This window comes from Perognathus longimembris, chromosome 6 (genome assembly GCF_023159225.1).
Source record: "Perognathus longimembris pacificus isolate PPM17 chromosome 6, ASM2315922v1, whole genome shotgun sequence".
NCBI classification, from domain to species: domain Eukaryota; kingdom Metazoa; phylum Chordata; class Mammalia; order Rodentia; family Heteromyidae; genus Perognathus; species Perognathus longimembris.
Window position 1 is genome coordinate 5,093,932 of NC_063166.1, and position 23,576 is coordinate 5,117,507.

Genomic DNA, 23,576 nt, shown 5'->3' on the forward strand with positions numbered 1-23,576 from the left:
GGCCAGGACGCGCGCCGACAACTGGTACGACCCGGCACCGCCCCAGCCAACGGCCCGCGGCCGCGGCGGCGCAGGCCCGGGCGGCGCGCGGCGGGGCGGCCCGCGGGGCTGCGGGGCGAGGGCGGCCGGCTGGAGGCCGGCTCCGGGTGGGCTTCAGGGCACAGGGCGCCTCCGGGGGCGCTCGGGAGGCCCGGGGGCGCAAGGGGACGGGCGCGACCTGCTGCTCCCCCAGGTGCCTTCCTCGCGGGAGGACGCGGCGTGAAGACCCCGGCCGAAAGCGAGCCCCCTGGGGTCCCTCCCGCCAGCGCGGCCGGAGCACTGCGCGCCCGGCCCGGGGCCGGCCATCGGCGTTCCCGGGAGAGGCGGCGGGAACCGACCGGCCAGGGAGGCGCCAACGGCGGGCGGCGCGTTCCGGGGCGGGGCGTTGAGGCTGGAACCCTTCGGGGCAGCGGGATCGGGCGGGCGGGAGCCGTGCGCCTGCGCCCCCGGGGCGCGCCCTCGGGCTGGCGGGGCGCACTGGGGGCCGGGCGCAGCCTGGGCACCCCGCCCGCCGGTGCTCAGCGGGCGCGGGAAGGGTCCTGCACCGATTGGGGGAGAGGGGGGAGGGGGCGGGCTCAGCACCCATCTCCACCGACCGTGTGAGAGGCCACGGTGCCCACGGCGCCTCGCGACACCTCCCACGCCACGCTGTTCACCACGCGGTCTCCCCCACCCCCAGCTCGGGGGTGGGGGGGCGCCTTTGACAAGCACCCCTCCTGGCATCCCTGGCCCCTGGAATGAATGAATGGACCCGGATTTCCCCCCGGAAGCTCCGCCGTCCCCCCCCCCCCCCCCCCCCGAACTCGCCCTTGGGAAGAGTCCTGCTCGTTCAAACACTGCTTCATACCGAGGGGAAATGACACAGACCTCTGATTTTAAAGCATCTAGCCCAAACCCAGCCCACAGCTCTCCTGCCCGCTGACCCTGGTGCTCATTCATTCGGGCCTCCTTTTTACAGCAGCAGCTCGCTCCGTGTCCCAGTAGCCCCGGCAAAGCTCCGGTTTCTCCAGTCTGTCCAGATGCTCGCCACTCCTCACGGTTTGACGGGGTGCTCCTGCAGTCTCGCGTCTATGTTCATAAGAGATATACAGGTCTGCAGATATATATATATATATATATATATATATATGTGTGTGTGTGTGTGTGTGTCTGTGTGTGTGTGTGTGTGAGTGTGTGTGTGCATACACACTGTGAATAAAAGAGAAACATTAAGAAATGAAAGATGACCATGAGGTTTCTTGGCCACCGAGGCCGGATGTCAAGAGCCATTGAAAATCCAGAAAAAACAAAACACCCAACAACAAAACAAAACAAACAGCACATTGAGAGGGCAGAGAAAGAGAGAAAAAATTGGCGCAAAAATATTGCTATTGAGAAATTTGTGGTCAGGAGGATTGCGGACGGCCCTCCTGGTGGAGATGGCCCGCTGGTAATGAAGACAATGTAATTAAAGCTTGAGAAACGAGTAAGGCCTAGAAGTATGCACAGAGGTACCAGGTGCCTTTTGGTGCATGCTGCGGCCTGTTGGGGAACTGCCACCCTAAATGTCATAAAGTCACAGAAATATTCACTTAAGAATGGAAAATGGAGAAGAGGGCCAGGAAGAGAATCGTGCACTAACATTGAAGGACCTGGCGGGGAAGGGACAGCCAAAAGAGAGAAAACAAGGAACAATTTATAATACTACGTAGAATGAGAGCCGGAAGTTAGTTTCACAGAAATCCAACTACAACAGGGAGTGAAACAAGAAGGCTACAGTTCCCCAAGTCTCTCGAAGTGATTCCAGTCTCCATTCCCCTCCTCTCTCCTCTGCTACGGGCAGATCTATCACTGCAACTATTAGTTATGAATTCTTTTCAGCCACAGAACAGCTCGGGTCATCAGGAGTAGCCATAAGAGAGAAATTATGGCTATTGCATCGTCAGCCTTCTGATAGTTTAAAGTAAATCTCAACCCAGATGCCCTAAGGCAATCCAGTTCCTATTTTAGTTGTGAAAAGTAAAGATTATGATTTTTAAAACTCTCAAGATTAACAGCATCTTAAAAGCATACCTGGAAACAACAGGATTCTTTGATACCAACAGATTTAGGCATTTTAAAAAGATTTATCTTTGAAAAATCAGAATAGCAGACTTTACTCACATATATTCCTGTTTGTTCCCAGACATTTTCAGCAAGCAGACCTCTTAAACATCATCATCTGCTTCTCTCAAACCTTCAAAGGGGTTCCTGCTGCTGCTGACATTCTACAGCAGCCTGCTGGGGGTGAAGCAGGGGAGAGAAAAATAATCAGCCACTCTTCAAAATTCAAAAATAATAAACACTTGAGTCAGAAAAGTGTCCACTGGTGTGCTATTCATGAGAGCCAAATAGTGGTACAACTGCTGTGCACACTCTGAAATGAAGAATGATGTGTTCACACCACATTTTATTGGCTACTAATCCAATGTTCTACTCATGAAAACTATGGAACTCTAGGATTTGAAGAAAAAGGATGAAACTGATGAAGATGAGACTTCTGAAAATTGTTAAGGGTGTGCTTCAAAACACACAATCCTCTTCAAAGGAAGGTAAGCATTTTGTGTGATGAACAATTTAATGGAATCAGAAGTGCTCCCTAATCGGATTCTTCTGAAGGTGGGAGGAACACATGATTTAATTGTCTGTGTTTTCTTCCTCCTTTAAAAAACAAAAAACGAACTCCATAGTGAGCTGTGGTGCCACCAGATGCAGCCATGCGGCTCGCAGTGAGGCTTAGCAGGGATAGAGATGTACAACGTGCTCCCTGTTTGCAGCCAGCCAGCCTGAATAGGGGAACCGTGTACTTAGCAGAAGCAATGGGGGCCGCAGGGGGCTGGAGGCTGGAGGGCTTCTGAAAGGAAGCGGATGGTGACTGTTTTGGAGATGAATGTGGGACTTGCCTAGCGACTGAAAACCAACACGGAATGGTGGTGTGGGTAGAAGGAAAGCGAGGGGAAGAGCCAGGATGGGCAGTGCCTGAGCATTGTGGAGCGTTATCTCCAGGAAATGAGCAGACCAGCCCAGGTGCAAGGAGCTCAGCCGGTAACAGGTCTGCACCAAAAGGCAACCACCAGGAGGACAGGTGGGGTCAGATCCAGAGGAAATGGGATTCGCCACTAGAGACCATGTGTCCAGCAGGGTGTCGCAAGCCAAGTGACTGTTTTACCTGAGGAAGACGGACTTCGTGAGACAGTCTAGCCATGTACTTCTGTTATAAAGTCTACACGTGGACCAAGTAAGACTTCATAGATAATTCATAGCATAAAGAGATGGAAATCTAGTGGTAAAGGGATGCTCAGTGAACTGCTTTCCTAAAACTGGAGCTCAAAGGAGAATAAATGTCTTTAGAGTCCAGGGTGTTTTCCTTACACATTACTTGGCGCTTAAAATAATAGACATGTATTTGATGACCTTCAGAGTCTTGGTTTAATTAGGGAAAACAGAGTTTTTAACTTTCCAAAAGTCTTTATAAAGACATATTAAATTGTAACCTTGTACAACCTTTTGCAGTTGAGCAAGATGAGTTTTAAACAATAACAAAGAGAAAAATATTTTTTCAATTCGACAAAGCTAATTTGTTTATATAAAAAAGAACAGAAATGTGCAAAACTAAAATAAACATATACTTTCCAAAGAGGAAAAGTTATTTAAGAGAAAATTTGTGAAAAAAATAAACTTAAATGTTAAGAACGACCAATACTGAGCTGGAAATAAAGGGCTAGAAAAAATACCACACAGAGTACTAATATAGTGAGATTGGAAATGCCAAGTCCATGAGCATGGACATAAAATTATAAAAAGAAGTCTTCCTATTTATTCACTGTGCACTATTTTAGACAGGACAAGAACATCCCACATTGGAAAAAAGCTAAATTTCCCAAGAAGCTGTGGGAAAATCTGTTTGATATACAGAAACTGGCCGGATTCCTAGTCAGGTGTCATAGTTAAGTGAAATATGATAATTCCATTATAAAACGTAAGCTGGAGGCAAGCCAGACTCATTGAGAATAGATGAGAAAAACTTGCAGAGAAAACTGTTTTTGGAAGACTGTCGACCCCTACACTGGGTTGCTGTGATGACCTAAGATTTACTCCCTACCTACCTCACACAGCAGAGCTGTCATGCTCCTGACAACCAGGACGCCTGCCTTCTCATGGGCTCTGCCGCTGGGTCAGCCCGGAGCACAGGCACCTGGACTACCCAATCCCACTTCAGCCCTGGGCTCCTAGCGCACCACACGATCCCGGTTACTTCAGATACGAAAGCGCCGCGTAATCCACTCGATTCACACACCAGAGAACAGTGTTAGCACTTCCACAATGTTTTAATTCCACGTCCCCCAAAGAATATAGCTAAGTCAAAATTTTCATAGTTAAATTTGCATGTAATTATTTTGATCCAGCCTTTACTTAATTAAAAAAAATTACAAACCATAGTAAACAAAAATCTCCCCCAAATGGTTCCATAAAGAACACTTGGGAATTGAAACATATATTAAATATTTTTTACAAGTCCATCTGATTCACAAGTGTGATGGAAATGTAGAGAACTGAAGACTGGAAGAGATTAAACATCACATTCTGCAACTAGAAAACAAAAAGCCACTGCATACTGTTACATCTCATGAAATGTTTGAAAGTGGACTTCCCCCTCTTAAAGTGGCAGTGATTATACGTTATGCACCCACAAAGCACTTCTAAACATTTTGCTCTAACGCCACTCGTGTCTGATATAACACATTTGATCTGGCCAGCTTCACGGTGTTTCTTGGGCTTGGGCCTTTGGGATGTTCCTCTTTCACTTGGCAGTCTTTTCCGCAGCCCGCAGCTGTCCATCCAGAAGCAGCCCCCATCTAAGGCTTGGAGAGCCCGCAGTAGGTAGGTGACTCTGTTAACTTTCTAAACCAAGAAAAGCAACTCAATGGAAAATTGGAGACGTAACTTGATACCATGGGAAGTTTATATTTATGTATTTCAAGCAAGGCTCTTTGAGGCTACTGACAGTATAACATGTGAATTTTGCACGCTCTCTTATGTTCAGTATTATGAAAGGATATGGGAGGACACATATCAGCTGAATGGTTTGTCAGGCTTGCTTTAAAAATACCACTGAAAATCTGATGGTAACTTACAGGAGACCCTATGCAGTTGAGTTTTGTTGTTTGCTGTGCCATTACTGGGGCTTGAACTCAGGGCCCTGCACTCTTTCTTGGCTTTTCTGCTCAAGGCTGGTGCTTTATTTCTTGAATCATGTTTCCCCTTTGCCTTTTAACTCATTGATTGGCGATAAGAGTCTCACAGACTTGTCTTCCCATGCTTGCTTTAAACCATGATCCTCAGATCTCAGCCTCCTGAGTAGCTAGAATGACAGGCGTGAGCCACTGGCACCCGGCTTATAGATAAGCTTTAGTCAGTGAAGTTTCAGGTCTTATCAAGCTTCTTGAGAACCAGTGACCTGTCCGGGCTGTAAGGGGACGTGTAACACAGCACACGCTCCTCCCAATCTCACCAGGAGAAGACACTAGCAGTGTTGTGGAGCGCCGGCCAGGGACTGCAGGGCTTGAGTGGGCACTTAGAGCCCATCGCTTTGCTCCTTGAAAGTCATCTCAACTTGACTTTTGCTTTTTCCATCCTCCTGGTAAGAAGTTGAACATCAACTTCCTTTAGCATAATCGTACACTGACTCCCTTGGAGGAAACTCAAAATATTTATTCATGAATTTTCATCCGTTTCCCTTTAATTTATAGTACGTACACTTGAATAGCAACAGAAGAGTAGAATGGCAAGCTTCGGTTCTAAATACTGACATACAGGCCAGATATATTCCTTAAGCACTAGGGATAGATTCTTCCACATTCCTACTGTCTACTTCAGATCGCAGATGCTGCCTGCCTGCCTCCGCTAAGCAGACTCTTCAGCAAAGACCAGCAGGTCAAAGGGCTGGAAGTGCCTGGGTTCCATTCTTCTTTAGAAACACAGTGCTGGGGGGGGGGGGTGTCACTGGGCGGCCTTGGGATCATATTTAGATAAAAAGAGGAGTCAAACAGACCTTGGGTTTCCAGAGAAAAAGAAAGTGGCACCCCCATAGATCAGTCTGTGGAGCAAGTTATCTTCCTAAAGAGGTAGAAATGAGAGGGGCTGGGTATTGCCGACGCCCACATTTCAATAACACTGAATACCGTTATCAGTACGGGCTGCAGCTTTAAGGGCTTAAAATGGACTGACTCCACTCATCTCTCTGATTTTTTCATAAGTGAGCCAGAACACCAGTGACCAAGGGGTCTGAAAGATTAACCAAAGAGATTAGTGCACACTTCAAAGCAATCACAACAAAGATTCTACACACACGCACAGGCCTCACGCCTTTGAAAGTCACAGTCATTTTGAATCCATTTGTAGAAAAATATGTATTTCATCTTTTACCTTTGTAAAGCACCTCAAACCCCACACAGCTTTCTAAGGACCAGTTAAGCAAAGGTTTCTCTAGAAAGACAATCAATTTACAGTAGAAAATGACATCCCCATTTTACAAATGAGGATATGTGAGGCTTAGCATCAAATACCTATCAACATGTTGAGAACCAAGGCCGCGGTTTCCGTTCTCCATTCTTATGGTGCTGTCACGGAAACGTTTCCTGGCCGAATGGCGAGAACTCTGATGCCTGACTTCTGAGCTAAGATTCTCTCTGCGCAGTTTGTACATGCAGCAGGATAATTAGCCACTTACCAATGTGAAAGGAAGAGAAAAGAATATTCTTTAAGAGTTAGGTCATTAAAATCCCAACACCTGATGTCTTACGTGTCTATAAAAAAAATCACATTAAATAGGGAAAAGAGCTTCTAACTCAGAAAGGCCTAACCTGAACCTGAATGATAGTGAGCTATAGCTAAAGGAATCAGAAAAGGACATGGGATAGAAGAGGATATAACCACTAGGAGGTGGACCAGAGAAAGGATGCTTTGGGTCCAATTCCTCTCGCCTTTGGTTCTAGTCACTATTAACTGGACAGGAGCTCTATCCTACTACAGTAGAGACAGAGAAGCTTAAGCTATTAGTATAACCAAATGTTTGGCTAGAGACTATTTGGTTAACAGATTGCAAAATAATTTGGCATGTGTTTGGAAATACCAAGTGTAGTAAGTTGGTAGAAGCTACTACGTCGCAGATCTAGGAAAACATATCCTAGTCAGTTAATATATGAAGCCATGTCCATAATATAAGGAACATAAATCTGTAAAGGCACCACCTCCTTGTGCCAACAAAAACGAAGCAGGCAGAGGTCTTAGTTAAGAGTGTCTTATGAGGCAGGTGCTAGTGTCTCACCCCCTGTAATCCGAGCTACTTAGGAAGCTGAGATCTAAGGATCATGGTTCTCGCCCCGGCAGAAAAGTCCATGCGACTTTTCTATCACCAATTAATTAGCAAAAAGCCAGAAGTGGAGCTGTGGCTTAAGCGGCAGAGTGCCATCCTTGAGCCCAAAAGTTGAGGGATAGTGCCCAAGCTCTGAGTTCAAGCCCCAGGACTGGCATGCACGCACAGAGAGAGAGAGAGAGAGAGAGAGAGAGAGAGAGAGAGAGAGAGAGAGAGAGAGAGAGGACTATACAATCACTTCTAATTCCTGTGGGTGTCAGATGTATTCCTCCTGCGGCTGACAACATTGCACGAACAAAGTCATAGGCACATGGGTAAGAAGTGACTGGGGATGGAATGAAGCAAGGCCATGCTACCTCTACCTGGTGGCATGGCGTGGATTCTGGTGGAGTTTACTTAGGTTCTGAAGGGAGTTAGTGAGGGGACCCCATAGCCAGGGAGTACGGGTGAGAGAGGAGAGGGTTTGCTGGGTCTCTGCACGGGACTGCATGTGTGCAGCCTCTGCATTCATCACTTTCATAGCTGGGATGGCTGCAAATAATCCAGGTGCGTATGAACCCATGTGGTTTCCTCCACTTGTTTTGCCATGCTCTTCTGTGGGGCTGGACACTTAAGAGGTCTCTTGGGTTGATGTTCTTAAATATTAAGTTTACAAACAGGCTCTTCCTGTTGTGATTCTGCGTGCGCAAAGCAACTTTCCAACGATAACGTGGAGCCCCACAGAGCCTGACTTAGGGGGGAAGCAGCTGGGCTAGGGAGGTCACCGGGTGGATCTCCAGCCCTGTGTCTCAGCGGTGTAAACAATGCCAGCCGCTGTGGCCCAACCCCCAGCCTCACAGACTTCAACCAGGGGACCTGCGAGCACTTTGGAGTCCGCGCTGGGTCTATTTGTCATGCACTGTAGTGGGCCAACCAGGCAAGGACGCCCTGGTGACCTCTGCTGGAGAACCAGACTTTCTTCGGCAACACCTCCATCACTCTCCGTCACTAGGCAACGTCTTTTCTCTTTCGCAGTCCGGTACCCAGGCCGCAGGATCCTGAGCTACCCACGTGGCACTGGTGCGGAGCCCGAGCTGAGGGGTCAGGCCTGCAGTGGGGTTTCTAGCTCTGCCTGATGCCAGCTGCATGACCTTGAGCAAGCTCCCTAGAGCCGCTCTGGCTAAAACAAGGCTTACTTTACTCCCAAATCATCTTCCTGCAAACGGTCCCCATTTGAGGAAGCATCCCCAATGGTCAGGGCCTGACTCAGTCACTCCAGCGCCACCACTCTGTCTCCCGGGGCTCCTCCCTGTCTTGTCTCTGCCTCTCTCCACCTCACCTTCCGTCTCCTCCGGGTCTCGGCGCCCTGGCCTGTTGATCTTCCCTCTGTTCCGGACTTACCGAGCTCTCCATCCGCTCCAACCATCCTTCCATGTAGAGAGAAGGTTTCTTTCTCACTATTTACCTGCTAAGTCTTACTCATTCTTCAACTCGAAAATCTTCTTCAGGGACATTTTCTCAATTCCTTGGTGTAGGCTACATTTCCTTTCCTATCTCCAGCACCAGACTCTTTCCTTAGCTAACACTCTTCACTTAACATTTCTTACCAAGGCCGAGCCCTAGTAAAGGGCTTGGCATGGAATATGTGCTCAATAAAGTATATATGTGCATAATATTATGTTAATTTTTGATTGTTTGAATTCTAAATTCATGGCTCATGATTATTTCAAACCTTTTTTTAACTTAGAAAAGCCCTTATTTTTATGATAGGCTTTGTATAACTTAAGTCTGATATACATCTTAGTTCACTTTAGTAAAATATGCCTAAACCACAGAAGGATGATAAAATGCGTTCTTAGAAAGCAGCGTTCTGTGATAATAAGTATTAGTAGATGATGAAACATTTACCATCAAAGTAATTAATTTTAAAACAGTAAAATTGACCTGGGAAAGATTTATCCTGTGAAATCTGTCACCCACCCAAATCTACTATATTTTAGATAAATCGACTAGGAAAGGTTTTTACCATACCGAAATTCTATCCATGAGCTTTAGAATACATGAGCAACTGCCAAGATATGAAACTGATTTACTTAACTGCCAACATATTAAACTGATTTACTTTACCTTCATAGACAAGGAAGGCACCATGACTCTGAGGAGAGGTGAAAGAACACTAAAAAAACAAAAAGATATTCTAAAAAAAAAGTAGACGAAGCTTGATTTGGGGGAAAAACGATTCCACAAACCAGAAGAGAGAAGCAAAAATATTGATAGACAGAGTAAGTTAAATACAAAAGAAACACATTCGATAAAACAAATAAGCAAATTTACCATTCGCAGCCAAGATGGTAAAAAGCCTTTATACAGACTCAGGAAGCCTTCGCCCTGCACAGCCTGAATCAAGCAGTCAGTTGATGACTTATACAGAAGTCCCCTGCAAAGGACCAAGAGACCTATGTTACTTTCTCCCCTGTGAACAGAAACTCGTTCTAAGTATTTCCTGCTTATTTAGGACAAGTTTATAAATACAAATGTATATGCATACACACATATATACATACATATGTATATGGCTTCATTTTCAAGTTGACTCTTGATTCATTCCCACTCTTACCATATAGAATCCAGCCTCCTGTTCTCTTCCAGAGGGAACCCACTATTTTATACTAAATCAATCTGTCCGTGTCATCTGAAAGCTTCTAAAGAAAGTGCTCTGTAAATTCTCAGCAGAGTAAGCTTTCAAAAGTTCTATGAAAACAGTAAAGACTCAACAAACATCTTATGTCTGAACACTATGATTGTTAATTATCTAATTAGATAACCCCTAATGAGTAGAACTTTCCATTTGACAAGAAGTAGGTTATTACCTACAGCAATTTCCTCACTGAAGAGAAAGATGCACAAATACATTTCTATCAAAAATAACCACAAGAAAACATCTGTAAAATACAATGTTATTATAGCCATTAAGCACACAAATACTGAAGACCTTCTACCTACTTCCCTTGTTTGTCTCGAGGTTGATTCATGATTCGGCTTTTGATGACATCAGCTGGGGTCCCCAGAATAGAAGCTACCAGCCCAGAACATAAACTGCAGATGCAAATAATGAAATTGAAAAGTAATATATAGCCACTACTAAATGTTAAGAAACAGAACTTAATATGACTAACGTCAGGGAGCCTGTCTAGCAGTCAGTTTCAAAATCTGTATCCCCAAAAGAAAAAATACTAAATATGATATTCAATATAATGCTTTTTGTTTCCTGTTGCTGTTTTGCTGGTCCTGAGGCTTGAACACTGGGCCTGGGTGCTGTCCATGAGCTTCTTTGCCTCAAGGATGGAGCTCTCTTGAGACACAGCACCACTTCCAGCATTTTATGAGTAGTTCACTGGAGATCAGAGTCTCATGGACGTTCTTGCCTGGGCTGGCTTCGAACCGCAATTCTCAGATCTCAGCCTCCTGAGTAGCCAGGATTACAGGTGTGAGCCACCAGTGCCCAGCGTATAGTGCTGTTTTTAAATAATGGTTTCATCAGCTAAAAATTAATGGCTAATTTAGTAAAGAGGTAGAAAAATGATAACAGAAAACATAACCAGCAGCTACCAACTCTGCAGTGAGTCTGCACTCGGGTCTGGGCAGCGCTGCCCGGTGGGGCAAAGGAGAAATGCAGCGTTCCCAAGGCCGCTAAGTGCTATGAATAAAACCAGACTGGGCCCCTGTGATAAGCAGTGAGGGGTGACAGGGAGGCGGGATGGGACCAGGGGTGCCGGCAGGACACAGCCAAGCAGGTGTAAACCCAGAGGCCGAGGGTGCAAGTGAGACAGAACAGCACAGGCCAAGGAGTCAGGAGCACTCCAAACTGTGTGCTGTGTGTGTGTATGTGCGTGAGTGTGTGTGGGTGTGCTTGTGTCTCCAGCAAAACTGACTCGATGCTGTTAATATACATGTATGATTGATACAATATTCATTGTATTACTGAATTAATACAATATGATACACTGGTAGGATCATGTCGGTGGCACAGGGGACCTTGAGTATGAAAGTACCATCAGTGACTACATGGCATCATGGTAATGTGAAGGAGAGTAGATTTTCTAGAAGGAACTCATTCCAATGGAGAATTTGATAATCATATTGCAGAGATACAGCTTAATCCTCCCCCTCCCCCCACCCCAGAATGGCTTTCTTCTGTCCCTGTCTGGGAAAAGTCATGTTCCTTCAAAACCCAAGTATCTAATTGTGTGTGTGTGTGTGTGTGTGTGTGTGTGTGTGTGTGTGTGTGTGTGTGCATTAGGCCTGGGCCTGGGTGCTGTCCCCAAGCATTTTTGCTTGAAACTTGTGCCACAGCTCTACTTCCAGGTTTTTGGTAGTTCAGTGGAGAGTCTCATGGACTTTCTGTCTGGGCTGGCTTTGAACTGTAATCCTCCTCAGGTCTTCTGAGAAGCTAGGATTACAGGTGGGAGCCGCTGGTGCCCAGCTCTGGCTCATTTTTGTGCCCTCTGAAGTGGTCATTTTTTTTCTCCCTCTTTTGAACCCTGTAGTTAAGCAGTCTCTTTAACATACCATCCCGTGTTTTCAGAGAACACGCGTCTGGCCCTCTCTGGGCAAGGGCCCCGCACGGTCTGCTTAACACAGAAGGAGCTCACACACTTTGCTGGAACCAGTGCGGCGCCCACCATCACAATCCATCCCTGGGATGACACCAGGAAGGCAGACATTTTTCTGGAAGGTTTAATCTAACTATCCTGCGCTTTTTATCTGTCATCTCCATCTAGCTGCAAACAAACGTTAAGAAAATGACTCTTCACATAGACACTATTATCCTTCTCTAGGGGTTATTGATACCACCAGATTCCTGGTCGAAAGGCCCTCCAGGTGGGCACTTAGGCCAAAAATGAAAGGAAAGGTGATGCAAAGAAAGAAAACTCAGAATAAAAGTCACTTGCCTGGATAAACCATGAGTCGTGATATTTTCCTCAAGTGATGTATTCAACACCAAGTAGTGTTTCACTGTATCGTAAGTGGTTAAATCTGACAAAGGAAAAAGAAAGTTGAAATACTTGCTCACTCAACAGTGAAGAAAGGTCTTTTATGTCCAGAGTGTGTGAGTCTTGGAGCAGGAATGTGTCCCAGAATGAAAGATGGTATTCTTGTTTTCAAGCAGAGGAGACAGGGAGGGAAGAGGGGCAGAGGAGGAGACAGGCACTCCATTGTATCATTTCAACACTTCCTTCCAGCAGCGCCCCAAGCTACCTTAACTCCCTTGGGGTTCTAGCATTTGAATTGATAAGTTCCCGCTGGAGATTAAACAAGGCTGGCACGAGTTCCAGTCACATTCAGCTTTGTACCCATACTTTGTGTCAGTGGCAGGGGGTAGTGATCAGAGCTCTAAACAGAGACCTTAGATCACAATGCTGGAGTTTTATAAAGAGGACCCACACAGAAGGAGAGGGGACCAGACTGGAAGATGGCAAGAAAGAACATCTGATCACTTATCAAATTGCAGAACGCCCACCATGGGCCTGATACTATTCTAAAGTCTGGGGAAAACATCACGAACAAAGTGAGCAAAACTCCTGGTCTCCACTGGCGGGGGGGGGGGTGCTCGGGAGGGGGATAAGACCACAAAGTAAACTACGGATGATACTTAATCCTGAAGTAAATTATCTGAAGACAAGTCAGACAAGAAGAGGGAGCCAGAGGGGTGGAAGAACAGTGTGTGTGTGAGTTTAAAATAGGGGGATCTGGGAAGGCCTCTGGCTGGGCTGATATCTGAGCAGAGACTGACAGCAGCGCCCTCCCTTCCCCCTACCCCCCCCCCCCCCGTGGAGGATGAAAGGAAAAGCATCCCAGGCAAAAAGGCACAGCCAGTGGGCAGAGTGTCAGAGGGGGCGGGGCAGCAGGTCAGGCAGGTGGGCCCAGGGGGGCTGAAGAGGCAGCTTGGATGTGATGGGGCTCCAGAAGCCACCACACTATTGTGAAGGATGCTTGAGACCATTCTGTAGAGGCCAGATTGGGGAGAGACAAAACTACCAGATGGGAGCCCCTAGAAGAGATGTTGACTGAGATAAAGGAGGTAGGGAGCGCTACTCCGATTCTGAAAAAAACCTGAAGCCAGCACAGGCCGATTGCAGAGAGAAGGAAATTGAAGAAGTTTTGGGTATAAACAGTTTAGAGGGCCGAGCTGCCATCTGTGGAGGCAGAGATGAAAATGAAGGTTTTAAATAAGATGGCAGCAATGGTGACCTTGGTCACAGTACTTGTGTGGCACGATGGAGGCAGGCTGGCTGCTGGATGCGAGGACCGCCACCCCCCCCTCCCCGCAGTGGTGCACTAAGAGGAGATACATCACAGGTGGCCAAAGAAGGGACAGAGAGAAGTGTGTGAATGGGAGTTGTGTCTGCAAGTCAAACTGACTAGACTAATTGGATAGAAAGGGCAAGTGAAAGAGTCAAAAACCATACCTTGGGAAATGAAAAGAACCACGATATGCAGAACAGACAATGATGCACCTTGATAAATCAGTGTGGGGAATTCATCATTATTGAACTCATTATTACTGAGTATCTAAACAAAGATTCTAAGGAAGACAGGCCTTGGGAGAGAAACCTGCGCAACAAGAGTTTGAAACAGCACCTTGAGAAACTACATCAGAAAGAGTCCTTGAAGCCAAAATATCCGACAACATGCAGCAGACACTGATGGCCTGAGACAGAAAATAGATTGACTGATTTGCTGTTTTAACTGGTGCATTCTTGGAGCCCGCAAAAATAGTACCTATCAACTTCTTAGGATCACATAATTGGTTCTAGGATTCCTTCAATGGCTAATTCATTCATCACATGTTTAAAGAGCACATATAGAAGACTGGAAATACAGAGCTGAATAAAAACATGGTCCCTGCCTTTGAGGGGCTGGTAGAAGATAGGGATAGATAGAAGACAATGAAAGGAGGTGCACAGTAATAGCAATACACACAGTGAACTACAGAAATGTGTGAATGGCACCTGGCATTAGAGGACACAGGGAAGGGAGTGGTGGAGAAGACATTATAGCAGAGCATTAGGGATCTGTAGCAGAAAACTATGCAAAGGAGGGTGGGCGGGAGGAAGAGGGAAGAAAGCATATACCATTCCAGTACTATATATCACCATACCAATAGTATAGACACTATTCCAGTAATAAGTGTGCCATTCTGGTAGTTTTTCCTGAGTCAAAATAAATTAATATTTGACATTTTTAAATTTTAAACTTGTTCTAGCTTTATGGAGATATAACTGACAACATGTTTATATTTATAGCATATAAATGGAAACTGTTCACTGAAAATGAAAAGTAAAGGGTAGGGCGGAATTAATGCAATATTTGTATTTCTACTCTGAAGTGTTAGTACAAGATGAACCACTAAGGAATAGGAACAAGTATAACCAGGGGGGAATTAGAGTAGTTTGGATATAATGGCCATCACACGGTGACATCATATATCAATTTTTAGCTTTGTTGTTGTTCCAGTATTGGAGCTTGAACCCAAGGCCTTGAGTCTTTCTTTGGCCTTTTTGCTCAAAGCTGGTGCTCTTCCAATTGAGTCACAGCTCCACTTCAGGCTATTTTTCTGGTTAATTGGAGGTCAGAGTCTCTCAGACTTGTCTGACTGGGCTTGCTTCAAACCATGATTCTCATATCTCAGTCTCCTGAGTAGCCAGAATTATAGATGTGAGCCACTGGCACCTGGCTTCGGTCTGGAGTAAAGAGAAGGCCTGAGAACAAGTTTGGACTTTATCCTTATTGCCACAATTTGCTCACCTTAGGAAATGCTGCTCAGACCTCATGCACACAGCTGAATGCTCTGTGGAATTGTTCACTAGGACATCACAACACATGTGCCACCTGCCATCGATACGTTATGAAAAACCATACAAAGAATTCATATGTCTGACAAAAGCTTTCACAACTACGAAAGCAATCGGATGTCTTCGAATTCAGTAAAGCTTCTATTACCTCCCATGTTCACCAGCGCTGCTCTCTGTATATTGGGAAGCCAGCCTGCCCACAACCCACGGATTCCTCCTTCCGCTAAGATTTTTGCAAATGCATGGTGCACTCCACGAAATCTAAGGGAAAAAATAGCGGAAGTTGAACACTGTTTGTATTCCTGTGTTTGTAACGCGGTGGGACAAGGTCCACTGATAGCTGCTACAATCTGAAGTAATACAAAACAATCAGATGTAGGAAGAATGCTATTAGATGAGGAAGTGGGAAGACATTGCAATGATGGAGTTCTTCCAAGGAAAAATTCTAATGATCAGATACTTTCCCTCACCTGCAATAGGCAAAGAGTCTACCATCTAATACAACAACTACAGGCCTCAGTGGGGAGAAGCAGCTACGTTACCCACATACATAATCCGGTGGGCAACAGGCAAATTTCATCATAAAAAGATTATTTTGTTTTGTTTTTGCCAGTCCTGGGCCTTGGACTCAGGGCCTGAGCACTGTCCCTGGCTTCTTTTTGCTCAAGGCTAGCACTCTGCCACTTGAGCCACAGCGCCACTTCTAGCCATTTTCTGTATATGTGGTGCTGGGGAATCAAACCCAGGGCTTCATGTATAAGAGTCAAGCACTCTTGCCACTAGGCCATATTCCCAGTCCTCATCATAAAAAGAAAAGGTCCAGCTTAGCTTTTCTCTTAATATGACTTCTTCTCCTCCCTGCCCCGTTCCATACTGGGGCTTGAACTCGGGGCCTGGCTTGCTTGCTAACCCTTAGCTTTTTGCTCAAGGTTGCCACTCTACTACTAGAGCTACCACTCCACTTCTGGTTTTTGCTAGTTAGCTAGAGACAGGAGACTCATGGATTTTTCCCGCCCAGACTGACTTCTGCAATCCTCAGATCTCATCCTCCAGAGTAGCCAGTATGATAGCTGTGAGCCACTGCTGCCCAGCAAAATCTAACTTCTAAGCTAAAAGAATCAGGAGAGACACCTTTATGGATATTGGATTATAAAAATAAGTCCATTTGGTTCAAAATGTTCAAAGTATGATGTTGTCAAAGAGAAAAGGAAGAGAATTTAGTGCTAACTGGAGAGCCTACCTCTGTGGTTTTCCCTCAAGTTTCCTTTTTCCTTCCATTTGCATCTGAACTTTCACCAGGTCTGTTGGGTTGGCTAAAAATTGTCCAATGACACCAGCCATCATCCCTCCAATGACAGACTTCCTAGGGCACATGTGTAAAAAGTTGCCATTAATTCCAGATTTTTGTAAGTGAATCCAGGCCAAGTTGGTAAGACAAAGCTCTAGGTAAAAGACAAAGTGAAGATAAAGCTAGACCCAGATAAAGCACAGAGAACATATATTGTTTGGTTATTTACTGATAGGAAGGACCAAAGTTAAAACCCAAAGTGTCCAGCCTTACATCACCTGGAATTCAAAGAGACAGTTGCTTCGAAGGTATAAACATCTGAACTGATTGTTTAACCGCAGTTCACATCTGAAGGCAGTGTCATAAAAACAGCACAGTTGTAAGCAGCCTCACAGACAAAGGCTAATAAGCCCAAATTTAAAACTCCCTACTTTATAAGTTCACCAAACAAATAGGGTTTGAAAACATCTCTTTAAAGAAATTTTTTCATACATATTCTTGTCCTTCTCTCCTAGACAACAGTGAACAAGAGGAGATTGAATAATTATTATTATAAACAAGAGACTGGTTAGAGGATTACACATTAAAAATTTACAACAAGTAATTCATGCTACAAGAACGCTACAGTAATTTACATTTCTCCCAGCAGATTGAAGATAATACTAATGATTTTTCCATGATTATTGGTGAGGTGAAACATTGTTCACATGTTCAGGATTTTAGAAGAGATGTAAAACCTGGAACTTGCCAAAGTCTATCACCAATACAGTCTGTCTAAAATGGAGAAGAGTGTCGCATACTTATTAGAACATGTAAAAATATATAATGGCACATTTTATTCATATTCACCAAATCAAGCTAACAATAAATAATAATCGTAAAATAAGAAAATTGGTTAGCATTTACAAAAATGTGCCCCATTAGAAATTTTAACATTAAAATGTTAAATGTATATTAGATAAATACATTATGTCTGTAAGGTGTAGAAAAGGGTCAATTATTTGGATTTCTATTGTGATTATTTAAGTCTATTACTTACAGTAATTTTAATATAAGCATACAACTTTGTTAAATCCAATTGATAGAACATGAAAGCTTTTCAGGTCATAGCAAATTATTTTCAAGACAAAAACAAAACTTACCAAAGCGGGTAATGCTTATCTTCACTTTTGCCAAACACGACCTCCCGGAGATGCTCGTAGGTGACCATCCGGCCACCGGAGTACACTGGAAAACAGACCACGGACAAGGTGAGCTCGCACCGGGTGCTGCTGACTCACGCCTGCAATCCCAGCTACTCACGAGGCTGGGGGCTGAGGATCATGGTTCGAAGCCAGCATGGGCAGGAAAACCCGTGAGACTCTTATTTCCAATTAACTATTGGAAAACAAAACTGAAAAAGCTGAAAATCGGGGTGGTTCTCAAGTGGTAGAGAACCAGACCTCAGCAACAACACTAAGCAACTGCACCCATGCCCTGAGTTCAAACCCCATTTCCAACCAGCACACACGCACAAGTTTAGGTCTTTGCTTACTAAGAGGACATGCTGACCTGGCCTCATTTCTCATGCTAGCTGTGTCTCCTGCATCTCTGTTCCTGAAACAGGGACTTATGGGTATTTCCTCTAAATGGGCCATGGCCTTTTCCATCTCTGGACTTCACACCCCATTGTCTGAATCTTTCTGGATAAGAATATCCCCTTTCTGCTTTGTTCACTCATCACCCTTTCTCCAGTGTTCTAGGCTCTCCGTGAATGTTCTAACAAAGTAATGAAATACTGACTAGTGATCAGCCTGCTTTCTTCTTATCCTTTTGCCAGAACACCACTGCCTTTCCCCAGGCAGGGGTGGGGTGTTTTTGTTGTCTCAAATGCTCTGATATGCAGTTTGGTACAAGACATTTTCACTGAACGAATGTATGGAACGTCACTGGAGAATTTAACACATTCCTCTCAAATTTCAAATATGTGAAATACATCTTTTGTGTATGTGTGTGAGTAGTTATACAAGTTGCTCCATTTTTATCAAAACTTGTTACTGTTGTTATAAAGGTGATGTACAGAGGGATTGCAATTTCAGAAGTAATAAATCTTAATTGTAAACACTGTAGGTGCTGGTGAAGAAAGTAGTTCATACTTAAATACTCTCATATACTTTTCTAAAAATTTAGCAAAGTAACTACAACTGGCAATTTTTTTTCCCCCTTCTAATGATTTGTTGTGCAGGTAGGGGACAGAAGCTTCCTGGATTTGGGAACAGAAAGGCAAAGGGGAAGAACACTGAACTCAGAACAAACTTACCAGCTAGAATCAAGATAAATACCTACGTGTCTGTAAATGGCGGGCGTCACTCCTTGCCAAAGCTTTAGGAAGCCTTCCTCTTGGATGATGCCCAGGGCCGTGAGCACCATGCCCCTGTAAGGGGCAGGTTCGCGCACACTCTCTCCCAGTCGAGCAAGGGCAGCTTCTCCTTGCATCTGGAGTCGAGTTTTTGTGAGATCGAGGGGAAAGGTTGCTAACAAAAGAAAAAAAATAAACAAGGGGTGGGGAGGGAGAAATCACAAGATTCGGAGAAACAGACTGCAATTATGAAATCACAGGGCCACTATTTCCCCAAGATTCATGGTTCACAAGTTTTGGAATACAACCCAGTAAGTACTATCTAGCCCCGTTACCATGTATTCTGCAGCAGAGCAATACAGGTTGGGAATCAGTCGGCTCCCACACACTCCCTGCACCTAAGCATCCACATAGAGTAGACAGTCAGAACTGTAGGGGGGTAAGGGGGTAGGTGTATCCTTGCCTTAGCCTGGGAGGCTAAAGCAGGAGGATCCTAAGTTCCAGGCCAGCCTGGGATACAAACCCCTTGATGCTTCTATTCAGAAATTTATATCTAAAATCTAGTCTTCAACTTTTCCTTTCCAAAGGAATATTTAAAGTATTCTTTTTCTGTGGCATTCAGTGGACTGCAGTTACTGTATCAGCCATGTCTGCTACAACTTTGGGATTCTGTACCATGTACTCTTAGGAACTACAATAAATGCAAGATGAAGCTGAGTTCTACACTGTCACGGACCTGATGATGTTTGAGATAGAGAAGATGTAATGGAGTTGATATCTTTTCCTTCAATCAGGGCATAGACTAAGTGGCTTTGTACCAGCACTGGTAAGCTTTATGCATGGCCTACTCATGGTCTCCTCTATAAGCCTCAAATTCTGTTTACAATTTGAAATGGAGACAGGTCTTTCAAGTTAAAGTAGTTAAGCTTCCTGATACACATAAGGAAAATCAAGCTTATTATATCCAACATAATATCCTGAATAAGTAAAGTCTTGGTGTCCTAACAACTCCATGAACCTCATGTGATGTGACCCAAGACCTGGCAATGACCGCCACCCGGGACAAATTCCTAGAATACCTTTTCTAAGAGAAAACATAAGATGCTATTAAATCTTCCCAGTGGCCTTTGGAAAAATTATTAACTTGCTACTAGTTTCCTAAAACAGAAATAGCTTATGCACAGAGACATACAAACTTGAAAAAACTTCACAGGGGCCTTTAAGCAAAAAAAAAAAAAATTGTGTTTCTGAAAACAATTTTCGTTTTCCTTCTGGCTACTTCTTGTTTTAGGCTCTGATTCAGAACTTGCGGACTTGAAATCCATCCCATAACCTGGGTTTCCTGGTCTCTCATGTGCATTCTTCCCATCCTTTTCACCCTGACTTTTTACGAGAGGCATGTCCCTGTACAAAGTCTTTGAGACTTAGTGAGAAACATCTGTTACAAAACAAACTGGAAATAAATCATTTAGCAATCAGATTTCAGATTTCTTTAAAGTTAACAAGAGTTTATTTCAGTAAAAAAAAAAAAAAAAAGAATTCCTCATCACCCTAAGGGGAAAAAAAAATAGAGGGGCCAAGGGGCCAGATGAGAAGCGTATATAATGGATCAAACAACAGGTCATGACCATGTTATGCACAGGCTAGAAATGCAAAATAGATTCGTGTTTTCAAATGACTAACACATCAGGGCGGTTACTTTTTAATTATTTTAATGGGGAAAACGAAGGCAGTTGGAAACACAAAGTTAAAGTCTCACAGAGACACACACACACACACACACACACACACACACACACACACACACACACACACCCCCCTTGGAAGGAACACCACCTACTCACGCATAACCATCACAATCCCTCGCTAGGTGGTCCCCCGATGTTTTCTGACTCATTTAGGAAGATAAAACCGTTCTTCCAAGCTCCCAGGGTACCCCAAAATAGCTCCATGGCAATAAGCAGCGGGCTGTGAACGCCAGCTAGCCACCCAGAAGGCTGGCAGCGGAGCCCCACCTCGCGCGGAAAAAGCGAAGGGACAAGCGCCCGGGTCGAGAGTCCAAGCGCTCCCCCTGCCCCCTGCCCTCTGCCCCCTGCCCTATGCCCCCTGCCCCGCCCCCCCCCCCGCCTCCCACCCCACCTCGGCTACTGGCACACACACAAAAGGTCATCCTCACACAAGGAGGAAAAATGATACCCGGAGGGGAGTGGCAGCCCGGGAAGCTCCCCCGGAGGGACCATCCCTGTCCAGGGCTGGCCTGGCCCAGGCCGGCCCATCCTTCTCGCTGGAGTGTGTGTGTGTGGGGGGGGGGGGCTGCCCAGATGCCAGGCCCGGTTCTGCTACCCGCCCGTCATTCAGGGATGCTCGGCTCCGTCAGCACCCCGGGGATGTGCTCGGCTCCGTCAGCACCCCGGGATGTGCTCGGTTCCGTCAGCACCCCGGGATGTGCTCGGCTCCGTCAGCACCCCGGGGATGTGCTCGGCTCCGTCAGCACCCCGGGATGTGCTCGGCTCCGTCAGCACCCCGGGGATGTGCTCGGCTCCGTCAGCACCCCGGGATGTGCTCGGCTCCGTCAGCACCCCGGGATGCCCGGGCCCGGCCCGGCCCAACTGCCCGCCCGGCGCTCCCTCCGCGCCGCGCCACGCCACGCCACGCCGCGCCGCGGCCGCGCGGCCCGCGCGCGGACGGCGGGTACCTAGCTCGGCCACGGTGGCCGCGCAGCCCGACAGGAGGAACTTGCTGGCCCGCGGCCATCTCTGCGCCAGCGGCGGCCGCGCCCCCTCGTCCTCCGGGACCGACATCCAGCGGCAGGTCGGGACCGCAATGCACCCCGCGTCCTCGCCGGCGCCGCTCAGCCCGCCAGCGCCCGCACAGGCTCCATCTCCCGCGCTGGGCTCCGCGCACCCGACGCCGAGCGGCCCCCCGCGGCCCCGCAAACCGCAGCCGGGACACCCAAGCGGCGTCCCAGAGGCGTCTGGGAAATGTAGTCCTTCGGGCCCGGCGACGGCTCTGATTGGTCCGCCGGGAGACGCCCGGCGCCTCGTTACGCCCCTTCTCCATGGCAACAGCGAGCGAGCGCTTCCGCCGGCCCGGCCCGCCCCGCCCCCGCCCGCCCCGCCCGCCGCTCCAGAAGTGCTGGGGCGGGGTCGAGAAGCGACGATGCCCCGAAAACGCTTAAAAACTGGTGCGGGACGAGAAGCAGCGGGACCTTCCCCGGGCGGCCCGACGCCATGGAGCTCCTGTCGTGCACCGTGCTCCTGGCGCTCGGCTGCGCGGCGCTGGGCTGGGCGCTGCGGCGCGGGCGCGGGCGCGGGCCCCCGTGCGTGCGGGGCTGGCTGCCCTGGGTGGGGGCCGGCACCCAGCTCGGGAGAGCGCCCCTCGACTTCATCCAGAGAGCCAGAGCCCAGGTGCGTGGCCGCGGGCCCGGGGGAGGAAGAGCCCGCCCTCTCTCCCCCGCTCCCCCGCTCCCCCGCTCCCCCGGCCGCCCTCCCCACCCCCCCCCCCACCCTCCGAGGGTAGAACTCCTGGTAACAGGGTTGTTTTCCTTCCCCTTAAAGCGCCGATCAAGAAGCAGTCTGGAGCTTTCTTCTTGTTCAGCTGTGCGTTGTAAGGGTTTGGTTGCTTTCACGACGCGTTTCTGTGATAAGGAGAGGTCACGCCGCAGTTCCTTCCTGTGCTCCCTCTCCACGGAGGAGTTTCCTGGCTGCTGACCTCGGTTTATTCTGGATGGTCGTAGCATCAACATCGTTGACCATTTACCTGCAAACTCTCTGCCACACCAGTTAGGTTAGGGGGGGGGAGGGGGAAACAATGGAGAATGCCCATGAAAACTCTAATGAAAGTGAGAGCAGCGCACTGAATCTCACCGGGAACAGACTAATGTAGAATTCACAGGCGTATTATTTTGGGGTTGTTTTCTTTTCCCTATGCATTTACAGACTGGTCCACAAAGGTGAAATGATACCGTGATAGCACTTTGAGTGCTCTTAAAGTGGACACACAACGGGAGTAATTTCCCCATGCCATTAAGTATTTTTCTGAACTTCATTCTTAGTGGCTATGCTTCATCATATGAGAGGGTCCTCTTGCTTTCCTGACTAAAAGTGATAAGCATTATACTGTTGGGCACAGAATTAAGTATCTTTGCCCCCCCCCCCCTCCACCGGATTCGCCAGTTCACCATTCCATGTTTGAGTGCTAAGAATATTTAAGCTTCCCTCTTAACCTCTCCCCTTTGAACCTCTCCCCTGGATAGGATGCTGAAAAAGGATGACCAGGCCCGAACTTTGGTATCAGGGCAATGTTTAAAACCGCAGGAGAGCTCCAAGCCTCAGGCAGGGATGACCCAGCTAGCCTTCTCTGTGAACACTCCCCCCGCCCACCCCCACCAAAAAAAACCCTGCAAACCTCCTTTGGGTTTTGAATCAGGGTCTAGCTCTGTAGCCCTGACTGGTCTCCTTCAGCCCTTTTGTCTCAGTCTTGAGTGTTAGGATTACTAATGTGAACCGCTGGTCTCCATCCCCAATCAGCTTTCTTGAGCCATTTATAGAGACTTGTGGGATGAGGGGGCGGCATGTTTTCAGGAAGGTCCCATTTGTGTAGGTCATAATTTCCTTCCCTCTTGGGGTGTTGGTGATATAAGATTTGGATGGGAGAATCATTCTGCTTTTTCAACAGGAGCTA

General features: G+C 46.8%; 2 protein-coding genes across 6 annotated transcripts in view; one reads left to right on the forward strand and one right to left on the reverse strand.

The window, feature by feature from the left end:
- Positions 1-5,728: 5,728 nt before the first annotated feature.
- Slc25a27 (solute carrier family 25 member 27) lies at positions 5,729-21,809 on the reverse strand. 5 transcript variants are annotated; one of them, XM_048347665.1, is made up of 10 exons: positions 21,589-21,809; positions 18,877-19,068; positions 17,698-17,782; positions 16,508-16,630; positions 15,416-15,528; positions 12,364-12,448; positions 10,415-10,507; positions 9,746-9,848; positions 9,539-9,587; positions 5,729-6,342 (listed from the first exon to the last, which is right to left on the reverse strand). In XM_048347665.1, the coding sequence occupies exons 1-10, from the start codon at positions 21,692-21,694 to the stop codon at positions 6,308-6,310; spliced, it is 984 nt and encodes a 327-aa protein (XP_048203622.1). In that variant the 5' UTR covers positions 21,695-21,809; the 3' UTR covers positions 5,729-6,307. The 5 variants fall into 5 exon arrangements, with proteins under 5 accessions (XP_048203622.1, XP_048203623.1, XP_048203620.1 ...); XM_048347666.1 differs by lacking the exon at positions 9,539-9,587; XM_048347663.1 differs by having other exon boundaries at positions 9,539-9,848.
- Positions 21,810-22,076: 267 nt separating this feature from the next.
- The window catches only part of LOC125352514 (24-hydroxycholesterol 7-alpha-hydroxylase), a 37,392-nt gene continuing 35,892 nt past the window's right edge, over positions 22,077-23,576 (forward strand). Inside the window, exon 1 of the mRNA XM_048347662.1 lies at positions 22,077-22,300. Coding sequence (XP_048203619.1) covers positions 22,124-22,300 — 177 coding nt within the window. The 5' untranslated portion in view covers positions 22,077-22,123. The remainder of the gene's footprint in view (positions 22,301-23,576) is intronic.